The 14,955-nt window shown below is 46.1% G+C and overlaps 1 protein-coding gene and 1 pseudogene across 3 annotated transcripts in view; both read right to left on the bottom strand.

Moving 5' to 3' along the window:
- PLEKHG4B (pleckstrin homology and RhoGEF domain containing G4B) overlaps nucleotides 1-13,803 on the bottom strand; it is a 77,406-nt gene extending 63,603 nt beyond the window's left edge. For both annotated transcript variants that reach the window (XM_079786253.1, XM_079786254.1), the window contains exon 1: nucleotides 13,581-13,803. In XM_079786253.1, coding sequence (XP_079642379.1) covers nucleotides 13,581-13,628 — 48 coding nt within the window. In that variant the 5' untranslated portion in view covers nucleotides 13,629-13,803. The remainder of the gene's footprint in view (nucleotides 1-13,580) is intronic.
- LOC307109952 (endothelial differentiation-related factor 1-like) lies at nucleotides 8,202-8,633 on the bottom strand (annotated as a pseudogene). Its single transcript has 2 exons — nucleotides 8,411-8,633; nucleotides 8,202-8,357 (listed from the first exon to the last, which is right to left on the bottom strand). The product of its transcript is annotated as an endothelial differentiation-related factor 1-like (transcript).
- Nucleotides 13,804-14,955: the final 1,152 nt, after the last annotated feature.

Raw genomic sequence — 14,955 nt, 5'->3', positions numbered from 1 at the left:
AGAAACAGGCTGCAGGGCCCAAGGGGGTCCGAATGGAGATGCCAATGAAGAGGAGGCTGGCTAGGCAGTGGGCTGTGTCCCCAGGGCCAAGGCAAAGGTGATGGTGGTGGGGGGATGATGACACCACATGTAAATGTCACCTGGAGTTCTATATTGGTTTCATAGTACAAAGTCCCCGAGATTTCTGCACATCTGGTTTCTTCATATGTAAAACAGGAAAATTACTAAGACTGAATTCGTCAATTATCCCACAATGGTAACAATTTATTTCATTTTAAAAGGACTTTAAAGCTTTTTATTTTTTTAATACAAAAGGCAAACTGACAATCAGATGTTGGTTTTCAAGGCATTTTGGCTGAATTTAATTCTTTTAGTTCTTTGAAGGTATTCGATAAAAGTGTACAAGACTGCTATTAACCACAATCAGCCCAGACTGGGTTTCTCCTGCCAAATGTAATTTCAGCTGGAAGTAAGAGTTTTGTCTGTTCTAAACCACGGCTGGAGCATAAAGATTATATCAACTTAAAACATCTCCTGTACTCCTAATTACACCAAACTTAACTTTCTACATTGGGCCCTCCATCGAGACCTGGTCCATTCTTTGCTGCTTAATTTCTCTGAAAAACTCTTGGTCAGGATAGAAAAGTGCTCTTGAAATGTGTCCGCTCAATGAGATGTATAGTTTCTCAAGCATAAAGAGCGAAACTTATTCTCATCCTCCAAGTGTTTTGTTGTCCTTTTTGATTCACATCACAATTAAAATGAGCCACAACAAACCACTTCAAAAACAGACTAAGTTCCCTTTTGTCTGAGTCCAGCTGCTTTGCCAGCGTCTGCCTAGCATCCGGTCTTCAGCCAGCACACCTGGCGTCCCCACACCTTTCCCATGCAATTTCCAACAGAGAAACAACTAATTCCCGTTGATATTCTTGCGGAAGGGTTGAAATTAATTTTTCTAAATTGTAGATCTGACAGAAGATTCCACCAAAGTCACCAATTACAGGTGTGTTTCCCCCCCACTCTTTCAGATTACATGCCAACATATATAACAAAGGAGTAGGTACAAAAACACTGAGTGGGAGTGTGACATGGTATATCTGCACTGCTAGTTTAAAAATGTCACCTAACGTCTTTCCTAAGCATTCTGTGGGCAGGGGTCCCGGCCACAGCTGGGATGTTACAGCTGTGATTAAAGTCAGGAATCGATCTGATTTGGGGGTTCTTCAAAATGGGGGTATAGGAATCCTAGAAAAGTTCCTCTCAGACTGGCAGTGTTTCTGTGCTTGATGGTGCCTTTAAGGTACCTGGTACCAAGGTCCTAATTTGATTTTAACAACTAAGGTAAGGAGGACCCAATGTATGGTATTAATGGAAAGGCACAGATGGGCATGCGCTTTAACTTACCCATGATTCCTGTGCTTTTCCTAAAGGACCTCATGCTTTAGACTTAATCTTGCGTTTCGGTGGGACAGGTGATGATGCTGACTCTGGGCTGAGGTTGTCTGGGAACTGGTGCTGATACTGGGCTGAGGCTTTTTCAGGAATTGGTGCTGGACCTGGACGGAAGCACCTTTGTTTTTTCCAGAAGGAGGTTGGAGTGAAGGCTTCAAGACTGCATGTCTGGCTGGGAACGCTCTGCGGGACCACCTCAGGAGGCAGGGTGGGAGTGCAGGAAGTGGCGGATGGTAAAGCACAATTTAAGGTATTTTATGGAAAATGCAAACTCTATGCACGTGATAAAAACAGTAACAGAAAGTTATTCGAATGAGAAACCTATGATGTATGTACTTGGAGTGCTAAGAAGTCCTTTGCATGGTCTCCCGGCCGAGGAAAGCCACCAGGAAAGGCGGCCTGGCAGGTATGGCTGTACATAATGTGAACAGGCTCCTGGCATTTCCAATGTGGGGCACAAAAGAGGGACCAAGAAAGACATGCGCAAGAAAACTGTTGGGGATCCTGAGTCTAAAGATGAAGCCGGAGCCTGGAGCCCAAACCCACACTCAGAATGGGCAAGGCAGGAGGCTTACCAACTGTTGGTGTTGCAGAGCAGGGGAACTCTGATGCAAGTAAGCAAAACATAGCATGGAGGAAAGGTGTTGGTGCAAACTGGAAAACAAGGGGTGTGATGCCCAGTGGTGGCCAGGCTCAGTGTACAAGCAGCCTGGACCCGGCAGAGACCTAAGAGTGGGCTGGCTTGTGAGGACAGAGGGTGTGTCCACATCTGCTGGGGGCTGGCTGCATGCTGTGTAGTCCGCATGTCTGCACATCATGGCTCTGAAGCGCTCCCACCGGAATTACAGCGCCTAGCTTTGGAAGGGAGTCCGGAGACACCCAGTTTATGAGCATCCCCATCTACAGTTGGGACCAACCCTTACAGTTTACAATGCAGTCACCAGGAGGAAAAGATACCCAAGTCACAGGGTTCCCCAGACAAATTGGGTTTTCACCTGTGGTTCTGGCATTATCTCTCTTTTCCCCCTTCAAAGTGTTCCAATTTGGACTATAAATAATATGGCCACTCTGCTTATAAGATGTGGGCTTCCTTGTGTCCATAAGGTGGTAGTTTCAGCTCAAGTGATCACAGGTTAATTACCCTGTATTTTCACAATTTGTTTCTCTCCCAACTGGTCTAACCTTTGAGTGAAGGGTGGGAGGCAAATGACAATAGAGATGATTGAGAGGTAGAAGTGAGTAGAAGTGAAGGTGAGTGAAGAGTCAAGGTGAGTGAGACGTAGAGGTGAGTGAGGGTGGAGGTGAGTGGGGAGGAGGTGGGTGAGTGAGGGTAGAAGTGGGTAAGGGTGGAGGTGAGTGGTACAGATGAGGGAGGGTGTCCTTGAGAAAAGATGGAGGTAACAGGGAGGTGAGGAAGGGTGGAGGTGAGTGAAAGGTACAGGTGAGGGAGGGGGGAAGATGAGGGAGCGTGAAGTGGGGCGGTGAAGGAGTGTGGTAGTGAGTGAAAAGTGGAGGTGAGTGAAAAGTGGAGGTGAAGAGGGTGGAGGTGAGTGAGGAATTTTTGTTGTTAATCCTCACCCCGAAGGTATTTTTCCGTTGATATTCAGAGAGAGTGGAAGGGAGGGACGCTCCAACCACTGAAACCATACTGGCCGGGGCTGAGTGAGGAATTTTTATTAGTCACTAGTAAATTATTTGACCTCTGAGCCCTTTCAGGACAGTGTTTCAACTGCAGAAGGCATGATCAGGCTTGCTGAACTCTCACAAGGATCTAGCAGGAATTCTGTAAATAATGGCAGCAAATCCAGAGTGATGGCAGAACATAGTGCAGAGATGTGTGGACATGGGCAAGTCATGAGGATGTAGAGATCATATGCCTGCATCCAGGGACATTTGGGGAACCAGAGGTGTGCGGTTAGAACACGCACGTGGGTTCTCTGGTCAGTGCTGTCCAAAGCTTCCCGCTCCTCCCAGGGCGGGGGCACTGTTCTCCCATCTCACATGCTGTGTTTCACTGACAGTATTTAAATTTAAAACCAATGAGCACTGAGAAATGTGTCGTCTATGAACAAAGTCTGGGAAGGAAAACTGAGAATGAAGCACTCAAATTAGAAATGAAGAAGTAAAACTGTCTCTTTTTGCAGATGATCTTATATATAGAAAATCCCAAAGAATCTACAAAAAGCCTACTAGGGCTAATAAATGGATTCAGCAAAGTTGCAGGGTACAAGATCAACATGCAAAAATCAGCTGTGTTTCTAGCAATGAACAATTCAAAAAGGAAATTAAGAAAACAAGTCCATCATACAATAGCATCCAAAAGGAATAAACCACCTAGGATACATTTAATCAGTGAAATGAAAGACTTGTACACTGGAAACTACAAAACAATGCTGGGAAAAATTAAAGAAACCTAAATAAATAGAAAACATCCTGCATTCATAGATTGAAAGACTTGATACTGTTCAGAAGTCAATGGTATTCAAAGCAATCTGAACAAAGGCTTAGCTGGTTAACTGAGAGACTGAATCTCTTTAGCTCCAAAAGAGAAAGGACACTTGCTTCCCCAATAGGAATGACAAGTGGGGGGTGATGATTGGTTCAGATCCCTGAATCCAGAGTGGTAGAGATGGGCACCGGGGCTGTCCAGTGTGGTAATGCAGCCAATCCTGGAGAAGACAGCGGGAGCCCTAGGGAGAAGAAGGAAGGGGTTCACCCGAGAGAGGGGCCTGTACCTTGAAGAGCATTGCGGTTCTGGTGGCGTCCGGTATGCTATTGTTAGGTGAAGCAGTCCTATAGGAATATCCGCCTCATTTGGCTCCTCCAGAGATGTGCACATAAAGGCTGGGTTTCCCAAGAAGTTAGTTCAGACTCTACAGACCTCAAAATTTACATGGGAAACTGACTCCAAGGCCAACAAACCCCACAACCGTCAGCCTCCTATTAATTCTAAGGTGGCCAAAAGGAGGATCCTTTGATACTTCTAAATTAATTTTTGTGTGAACAATTAGAAAAAGCCAGCTTTCCAATTAGGCAGAATGAATGGAAAGAAAATGATTCTAGACCATCTCAGGACTTCTCCCCTAAGCTAAAAAGGCCTTCTCCCATAAGCTAAAATAAAATTATGTACAAGTATTGACAAGAAAAAGAGAGAGAAAGGGGGGGGGGGGAGGGAGGGAGAGAACAAAAGCATTTAGATAATCGAGTCAACCTATGATGTCATTTAGGTGGCAACCCAATTCTTTGAGGTATTAAAAATGGCTGTCTTTATTTTAAAAAGGGAAAGGTCATTTGGAACTTGACTTGTCAAGCAAGGACAGATATAAATTGTAAATGCCACCAAAACAAAAATTGGAATCAACTCTTCTCTGAATCTGTTTGTGTGCGCATTAATGTATGTTGTACCAGTCAATGTGATATAATGTTCTACCTCCGGATGTTATTGTTAAAATTAACTTAAAGGCAAGCACTTGTAAGGATTAGGTATTCTAAAATTCTCAGAAATATAGAAACTAACTCATACTTTTCAAGTCCATGTCTCTAAGATTAATCTTTAGTAAATAAAAGCTAGCTTAAGTTTGTTGGTTTAAGTAAAACAGACATGTCTTTATTTTACCTGGGTTTTACAAAAATAAGTCCATGTTAATAATTGACTTTGATGTCTGTGAAATATGTTTATGCAAGTTAAGTGTTTGTGTTTTTTTTTTGTTTTTTTTTTTTTTAAAAAAAGGATAGTCAGGGCTATGGGAAGCCCAAGACAGCCGCTTAGTTCTTTTCCTGGCTCCCTGGCTCCCCACTTTTTGGTTTTTGCATTCCTCCATGCATCATAGTGCATTTAGCTGAATTAAATGAAGGAACTTACGAGTTGACATCTTATCCTATTGCCAATGTTTGAAAGAGTTACTTCAAGAAAATGCCAAGTTAGTAAACGATTCACAATGAGCTCCCAGAAGACAAAGATCATTGACTATCACCTGAAGATTTTGTTTATTGGAAAGGACATCAAATAAAAGACACTCTCCCACTTTGCTGGATCAGACCTTACCAGGAGCCTAACCAGGAATGGACATCTACCCATCTTTGATATTGCCTCAAGGGACACCAGAAACTCCACTAACATCAGAGGTAGACAAGATGTCAACAAGGCCTGTATACCAATGGACTGATATTGAACTCAGAAACCATTCTATTTGTCTTTATCTGTTAATGATATTAGTCATACTAATAGTTATACTTGTTCTTTGGGTTTTTCTATATAGTCCAACTGAACATGTATAAGATAACAACTACTAATACTCTTTAATACTCTTTTTTATGACTATGTAAATGTTATACTAGATGCCAAATACAGAAAAATATGGCGGAAGGCAAAATTCAGATCATAATAGTTCACAGGATAGAAATAATCCAGTGTTTTTTCACAATAAAAGCCATTAGACCTGACTGCCTTCCAATTATCTACCTTTCCCATTTCCAGAAAACCTGGCCTCCACTCACATCCCATGGTTACAGTACTGCCCCATCCTCAGTGGTCAATAAGATAACATCAATACTGAGTCTTCCTAGGAACAAGCCTTCATAGCACTGTGAGATCACATTAGCCGGTCAAAAGGTTGGCCATCAATGCATCCTTTGGATAGGTTTATGACTAAAAGGGGGATTATAGAAGAAAACCAGGTTCTAAGGTAAGTAACCTCACAGGGTGATCTGATCATAAATTCCTAACTGGGCAGATCATGGTGGGTAGTCACATCCCCACCATGGTATATAACTTCTTTACTAAAAGGCTTATTTTTGCTTTAAGCAAGCCCTGTCCATTGTTTCTGTGCATCTAGGTTAATATACCTTTGAAATGTCCCCTTTCACCCCTCCTTCTTTAACCTGATCCCTGCCTTGCTTTCTGCCACCTTCATGTAATCTTCCTTATGTTCCCTCCTTAAGTCAAAATGCATACATACAAGAAACTGCAAACTGTTATTCTCCCAAGAACCTGAGATCTTGCTCCCTGGTATATGTTGTCAGTTGGCTCAAATAAACTCATAAAAATTCTCTACAGAATTGAGGTCCAGAAATAAACTCATACAACTAGAGCCCATCCAGGGTTCAAAAACTATTCAATAATCAAAAACTAATTTTGTGGACAAAAAAAGGGTCTACATACTAAACCTGACAAGCTCAGGGCGGGTCTGCATGGTGGGCCTTACAAACTCAAAGACTGAAAGTAACCACATAGGGTGGTCTGAACATACAAATTCCTAACTAAAAGTGGGTCATGGAAGGTAGTCATGTCCTCGACCTGTGGTGTCCTTGACAAAGATCAAGATTTACTTTAAGTAAACCTGTCTATTGTCTTTTTGTATCTAAGGTAACATACCTTTGAAATATCAGAATAATCTTTTGCAGGAGACCACAGAACCCTTCGTTGTTATCTTGTTCCTTGAATACCATCTCTATGTGCTGTAAATGTTGACTATCTGGTACCCACCAATGTAAAACAAGTATGTGTCTCTCCATTTGGTTTTATATCCAACCTCAGAGATTTCCCCACTTTGCTTTCTCCTGCCCCCTTAATCTACCACCAATGGAATCCATGTAACCCCCGTTGCGTCTGCTCCTTTGATTCTAATGTATAAAATGCTCCAGAGAAGGTGCAAAACTGCCTTCTCTGTAGCATTTTCTCAATCCATTGAGATTTTGCTTCCTGGCAATTGTGTCAGTTTGGCCCAAATAAAGACATCAAAATTCTCTACAGGTTTGAACAATTTCAACAACTGATGCTGGAAAAAGTAGATATCCACACACAAAAGAATGAAGTTGGACCTTTATCTCACACCATACACAAAAATTAACTAAAAATGATAAACTATAAAACTCTTAAAAAAATCTTCATGACCTTGTATGTGGCAATGATTTCTTAGATATAACACCAAAAACAAGAGCAAACACACACACACATATACACATACTGGACTTCATCAAAATTAAAAGTTTTTGTACATTGAAGATTGAACCCTATCAAGGAAGTAAACAGATAATCAATAGATGGGAGAAAATATTTACAAATAATATATCTGATAAGAGTCCAGTTTGCAGAATATATAAAGAACTGTTGGAACTCAACAACAAAAAGACCAATAATCCAATTTAAAAATGGGCAAAGGACTTGAATAGACAGCCCTCCAAAGAAGAGATACAGATGGTCAACAAGCACATAAAAAAAGGCTTAACATCAGTACTCATTAGGAAAATGCAAACCAAAACTATGGTGAAATACTCCTTCATACTCATTAGGATGATTATAATAATAGTTTTTAAAAACCAGAAAATAAATATAGGTGAGGCTGTGGAGAAACTGGAATCTTCATAGTGTCTCTATCAGTTGCACTGGAGGCAGCATCTTCCCTCTCCTGGACCAGATTGGGCCACCCCAGCCCGCACACGCCCATATGAGGGGCTCCTACTCAGCTCCCCCAGGAAACACACCCACAATTGGGCGAAGGCCCTGGGAGAGGAAGGTGGTGTTTTGTACCTTAATTTGAGATTTGGGGGTAGGGAGGCAAAACAATCGGGAGAAGCAAACACTTTGCTAGGTTTTGTTTGACAGCAGGTTCAGGTAGAGGGGCTTCCTAGGCAGGGCTGATACCCTGTGTTCTACTCAGCCGCGTGAAGAGACCCACGCTGGTGCCGGTGGTCACGGGGAACCAGCCAGATGAGATCAGCCAGAATGCACTGATTTCGAGGCTTTGTGTTCATATCACCCTTGGCCCTTTCTCAATCGACTTCCCAATGTCCTTGCCCTGGAGCTTGAGGTCGATGGCTCTCTCAAATTTGCCCAGAAGCTGATTATTAGAAATGGCCCGTCCACTCTTACGGTCTGCAGTGACCTGTGGCTTTTCATTGATTTTCGTCCCCAGATTCTTCTGCATCAGTCCCTGGCCTTGCGGATCACCCTGCCCACCTCCAGGGCCACCCAGTGGTGGTGCGGCTCCTCAGTCTCCCGGTCCGGCTTGGCATGTGCTTGGTGATCCAATGCTGTTTGTTCTGGCCAGCAGCCCATTTTGTGGAAGTTTCCACATCTCCTCTCCTCTGAGCCACTAAGATGGCCTGGCTGGACTTGAAGTGTGCAGCTATGGGGCCCTCTTGTGCAGCATCCTCACTGTGTCCCCGTTGCTCTCGGCCATAGTAGGGCGGGCAGGTCCAGTGGCTCTGTGGCAGCTCCATGTTATATGTATTTTAACACAATTCAAAAAGTCGCATATTATATGATTCCATTTACATGAAATATTCAGAGTAGATAAATCCACAGACAGAGAGCACATTAGTGCTGGGAACGGGTGGAATCGGGGGAAACTGCTTACTAGGTGTGGGGGTTTACTTTGAGGTGACATAAATGTTCTGGAACTAGATAGAGATGGTTTCACAGCATTATAAATGTTACCAAATGCCACTAAATTGTTTGCTCTAAAATGGTTAATTTTATGTTATGTGAATTTCACCTCATAAATTATTTTTTTTTAATATTATTTATAGTACCTTCCGGAAATTGTGCTAAGATCTTTTTCCTCATTTGTTGCTGTTGCTCTCTATACCCAACCCTTGCACATGCTTTTCCTATGTAACACTGTGCTTTGGGGACAGGTTACATTAGTCTCAGAGGCTAGTCAGCACATGTCACTGGCCACCATGAGTCTCTGTGCTACAGTCAAAAATGGCAGAATCTCTGGACACACAAATGTCAGCTTGAGAACGAAATGCTCACACCTTTGCCCATTGTGGTGCTCCACAGTGACTAAATGCTTGCTCCAATTAGGTTTTCTTTCTTTATTTTTTAAAATATATTTTGATTGATTTCAGAGAGAAAGGGAGAGAGAGAGATAGAAACATCAATGAGAGAGAATCATCAATCTGCTGCCTCTTGCACGCCCCCTATTGGGAATCGAGCCCACAACTCGGGCATGTGCCTTGACCAGGAATCCAACTGTGACCTCCTGGTTCAAAAGTCAGCACTCAACCACTGAGTCACACCGAATTAGTCTCTGAATAACCCAGAAGAAAAGCTCTGAGACCTTGGAACCAAGTAGAGTTCATGGCCTATTGATTTGGGCACTCTCACAAAACATTTCTTTTTAACAAATCGATGATTGTTGTTTGAAACAGCACATAATTGCAGTTATAATCCCTCTTCTCAGTTGATATCTTTGAATACAAAAAATGCCTTGAAGATAACTTCATTGAATATTTTTCCTTAAGTGATTTGACAACAAATTAAAACGTAATCCTTTTTACCTCTTATTTGTAGTAAAACCTCTCTCTCTACAGAATCACAGAATAACAGCTGACGTTTTTCAAGTACTGCAGATGCTGTTCGAAGCATACTGTAATGCTGTTACCATCCCCATTCTAAAGATGGTGAGTTGAGGGGCTGGCCTGCTCACCCACTCATGGGGAAACCAGGATTGAACCCAGGCCCCTCCAGCTGCACAGCCTACATCCCAACCTCCGAGCCACTGCCTCTGTGCCACACTGCCCTTTGTCTCATTCTAGCAGGGACAGAGTCAAGAGCTCTCAGAAACTCATTCCAACCCCTTCACTCTCCAGGCTAAGTCACCTGATGTTCGCAGCTCATTACAGGTCAAAGAGTTTCTACTAAGCCAAACCACATCTCCTCCACTTGACAATGAAGGGAGGGGTCATCCTCCTAGCTGCCCTTTCCATTCGTTTGAAATTAATTCAGGCATTTCTTTTCTGCTCTGTTCACCATCATCCCCACCCCCAAAACACACACACAAAGCACACTCATTACGTCACATCAGGGTTTATTGAGCCTTTCTCTGTAATTGTCTTGGGTCTGCTTTGACTATATCCTGGAGACAAACAAGGTTTCCCTGGCTGCTCCCTCGGGTCCCACAGGGCAGGCTCTGCATCTGTGTGGTCCAGAAAAATTGGGGGGGACAGAAGAGTGAAAGTGGGCTTTAGAAGAGTAGGTGTCATCATGTGACACCTACTGCGTGCCATGCACTATTCCAGGCATCAGAGAAACAAGGAGAATGAAACAAAGCCTGGGGAGACAAGCAATTAAGGAAAGCCAGACACCGGTGATGTTAGACCCTCATATGGAGGAGAGCCACATATGGAGAAACCAAGCAGGAAAGGGGCTGGGCAGGGGAGGTGTGAAGGCGATGCCTACCAGGGTTGGGGGTCCCTGGGTCAGGGGGCTGTGCGCAGGTGAGGTACATCTACTTATTACCTAGCTGACTTGACCAATTGTAGTGCAGAACTTGAAATTAGTTAATTCCTAACTGTTGTTGCATTAGATTTAACCCCATTCCTCGGTCTCAGAAACATAAGTAGTTTTAAAGTGACGTAAAAGAAATTCACCACAAAGTATCTTTGGCACAATCTGATTTTCTGAGTTGGGGAAAATTCTGTTAGGTCAGACACTTGTCTGAAAGTATCTGAAAGCTCTGTTTTTGAGAATTTGGGCCCAGATGTGAACAGAGACACCTGGAAAGCTGTCCCAGCTATCAGGACAGAGGCAGCTTTCAACTTGAGGACATTTAGCTAAATGATGAACTGAGTTTCCTTTCCAGAAGCATCTACAGATCCATTTTTAAATTAGGCCCTACGGTGCTCCAAGAGGCACGGGGGCCACGTGTTATTCCTATACACAATGCACAGACTGAAGCTCAGAGAGGCTGAACTACTGGGCCAAAGACAGCCAGCCAACCCAGGGTGGATGCGGGCGCACCTCCAATCTCTAAGACCCCAGGCCTGTTCTCTGGGCACCAGGTCGGGGTCTGGTGCCTCTTCCCCACTCCCCGGGCACCTGTTCTCCTGGCCCTTTGAAGGTACATAGCAAAGGTAGGATGCCTTCTCCTCACAGAACTCCAGATTCCCCACGCACCCCAGGATCAATACGTGTAGGACAAGACTTTGCACCTCTCAGCCCACCCTCTGCACCCCCACCTCCCTCACCCCAGCCTCCTCTCTGGACTCCCCACCCCTAGAAGTGTGCTGGGTTCATTCTCCTCAGCTGGACCAGTGAGCCCCGGCCCAGGGATGCAGTGAAGAAGCCTCAGTCCCCACCCCCCAGAGATTCTGGACTGGACACAGAAGCCCTGAGCTCAATACTGAACTGTCACCCCACTGCTTCTTGGCTGGGAGACACAAGGCAACAAAAAGCCTCGCTTTCTTTTCCACCATCTGAAGAATGGGTATCCCACCTGGGTGGGCTGCTATTAAGGCCTAGCAGGTGCTACGTCAGGGGTGGGGAACCTTTTTTCTGCCAAGGGCCATTTGTATATTTATAACCTCATTCGCAAGCCCTACATAATTATCAACTTAACACATGGTGGACGGATTGCGAGAATTCTCGTATTTTTCTGTTCTAAGGGCTTATGGCCAATCACGAGAATTCTTTAAAAAGATAGTAGCTTGTAAGAACATGTAATAAATAACTTCAAAATGCAATGGGTATTTAATTTTAAAGCGTGCCTTTAACATTTATGTAAAACATTTTTTGTACTCGTTCAATAGAAACTTATCTGGGTAAAGCTAGCAATAAAACTACTGGTCCGCAATGTGTTAAAAATTAGCCGGCTATATTTGATCAAACATTTTATTAACTCACCCTTAATGCCTTGGCAGGGCCAGACCAAATGATTTCACGGGCTGTACCTGGCCCTCGGGCTGGACGTTCCCCACCCCTGCTCTACATGACTCGTATTTTTGTTCAAGCATAAAGAGAGGACACATTAGTTTTGTGTGGAAGGAGGGAGGCAGTGGCATGTGAACTGAGCTTGAATGATTCTCTAAAAAGAAACACTGAGATCCGGGGACCAGGGGGCTCCTAGGTTGGGTTGGATGATTCAACCAGTGAACACACATCTTAGCTCAAATTCAAGGCCGACTTCATTTCCTTATCTTTTACAAGTATTCACGTGAGACCACCACCGTGAACTAACAGATGCCACAGACACAAAGGTCTTCATTTCACCAAGGCCATTTGGACCAGACCCACACCAGACCCCTGCAATGGAATCAAACATGAGGGCTGGCCTGCTAGCCACCGGTTATCCAGCATCCAGGCCCACCACCCACCGGGAAGGTCAGGACTCTGTTCCCTGGGGCCCATCGGAACAGTTCACTCTGCTCCCAAGCCAGGCCTCCTTGCACATTTGCACACTAGACCCAGCACAGAAAGACCAAAACGCGGCACCACCTCAGATGCAAAAGTGGGTTTGTTGTCCCGGTTACTGATGCCCAGCTCTGCAGACAGAATCCCATCCCGTGAATGGGAACGTGTAGCGGTTGAACATCTCCGCCTCCGAATACGTTTCAGAGAGCAAACGTTTCCCACAAAGTGACTGGAAAGTTCCTCCTGACCCAGAGACCCTGCCTCGCTTCTGTCCACTTTGAACTCTGTCCACATGAAGCTGAGCAGCTCAGCCTCCTCCCAGCGCCTGATGCCTGTTCAGCACAGCCATTTCGGAAGGCATTCATTATGCACAGTTTCAACTCCATTTAATTTAATTTTGAATTACATGTTTTAATTGTTAATTAGACGCCCGAAAGTACCAACTAAACTTTTTAAGTAAAAGTGCTGTTGGGCAACAGGAGTCGAGTGTAATTACTTTACCGAAACACTTGAATCCCGTTTCACAGGAAAAAGGGAAGCGCAAACCGGACACACTTTCTGCATTTCACGCGGGGCAACGCAAACAGCTTCCAGCGCACTTTTCCGAATCGGAAGTGACTGTCTTGTTTTACTCGTCAGTGATCATTACTTAAATCAACTGCCCTTCCAACCTAGAAGCCAGTCCCGGCATTTCTTTCAGTAAAAGTTCCGCGCCTCGGTGCACCCTCGTTCCTCGGCTTGTCCCACCAGCTTGGGCTGAGGAGTAACTTGGGGGCATTCCCATCCTCGGCCACAATCCCACAAGCGTCTTTTTGTCTCACCCCCCCTCCCTCCGCACTCCCTCCGGACCCCAGGAACGCAGAGCCGTCTTGGAAAGCCTATTTCCCTCATACATATGCATGAGGTTAAGGGAAGTTTGCTAAACTGTGTTCCAAAGACCGGAGAGTCCAAGGTTTCCGACCCTCTCCCCACCCCGCGGCCGGCCCCCTACCTGGGCGCCCGAGCCCTTGTCGCCGGAGCCGTCTGCGCTCAGAGCCATGGCGGGGCCGCCTTTGTCCGGCCGCGGGGGCCGGTGTCCCCACGGAGGCCGCCGCCGCCGCCGGGAGCCGAGGCAGGAGTGGGGCCCGCAGTCCGCCGGGCGGACCCTCCCGGCCGCGCCCCCACCCCTTGCGGCCGCGGCGGCGGAAGCGGTGGGCGGACCCCGAGGGCGGAACCTCACCTCGAGGGGTCTCCCCGGCAGGGGCGGGGTCTGCACCTCTGCACTCCGCGGCTCCCAGGAGGGGGCGGGGCCACACCCGCGGGGCTCCCAGTAGGGAGCCGGGCGGGGTCTGACCTCCCACCACCCAGGGGCTTAGGCGGGGTGCAGGGCGGACCCTAAGTGCCAGTGCCCGGTCCTGGCGCTCTCACCTGGGCGGGGCCCGCGGGCTCCTGCTCTTGGAGCTGGGGGGGGGGGGGGGGGGGGGCGGGGAGGCGGGGTGGCGGGACGGGGGCATTTGCTTCTACTTTGTTCTCCCAAAGACTCCGGGACTTGCCATCTTATTATCAGACTAGAGACCGTGGCTCTGCACCCGGTTTCTGCCGGTGTAGACCCAACAGACTCTTGACTTGTAACAGTGAAGACTATTGAACCCTGGTTTCCCCCAGTGTAGACAAATGTGGTGTAGACAGATGGGCTAGGGAACACAGCTGGACCCCCGATTTCCACCGGCATAGATAAAGTGGACTTAGATTGCTGCCAGTGTAGACGGACCGGCCTTCCCTTCCCGGCCCAGTGAGCACATTGCTTATGGGCTTCTCTATTGAGCCCTCTGGGCCTTGTCCCAGAATAAGGGGCTTGACCCCCAGAGCAGGTGGCTTTGTCCCTCAGCAGCTCCTCCAAGATCCGGAAGCTGACTTCAGGGGAGGTCAACAGTGACCCTGACGCCTGGTCAAGGTGCAGTCCTGGACTCTCATTCTTTTTTTTCTTTTTAATTTTTAAAATATATTTTGATTGATTTCAGAGAGGAAGGGAGACGGAGAGAGAGATATATATAGAAACATCAATGGTGAGAATCACTGATGGGATGCCTCCTACAGGTCCCCTACTGGGGATTGAGCCCGCACCCGGGCATGTGCCCTGACCAGGAATCCAACCTTGATCTCCTGGTTCATAGGTCAACACTCAATCACTGAGCCACCTGGCAGGGCTGGCCTCTCATTCTTCCTGGAGACTGGGGCCTGCGGGTGGAGCCAGTCCGGCCACACCTCTGTTGTGCAGAGGAAAGCTGGACCTGCACAGGGCGGGCCCAGGAGTCCTCCATGTGCAGTCTCCAGTCATGATATCTAGAGATCTGTTTCCTTCCTTGCTATATCCATAAAGTCAGGGA

Source organism: Cnephaeus nilssonii (assembly GCF_951640355.1).
Source record: "Cnephaeus nilssonii genome assembly, chromosome: 2".
NCBI classification, from domain to species: Eukaryota; Metazoa; Chordata; class Mammalia; order Chiroptera; family Vespertilionidae; genus Cnephaeus; species Cnephaeus nilssonii.
This window is presented reverse-complemented; position numbering and strand designations above follow the sequence as displayed.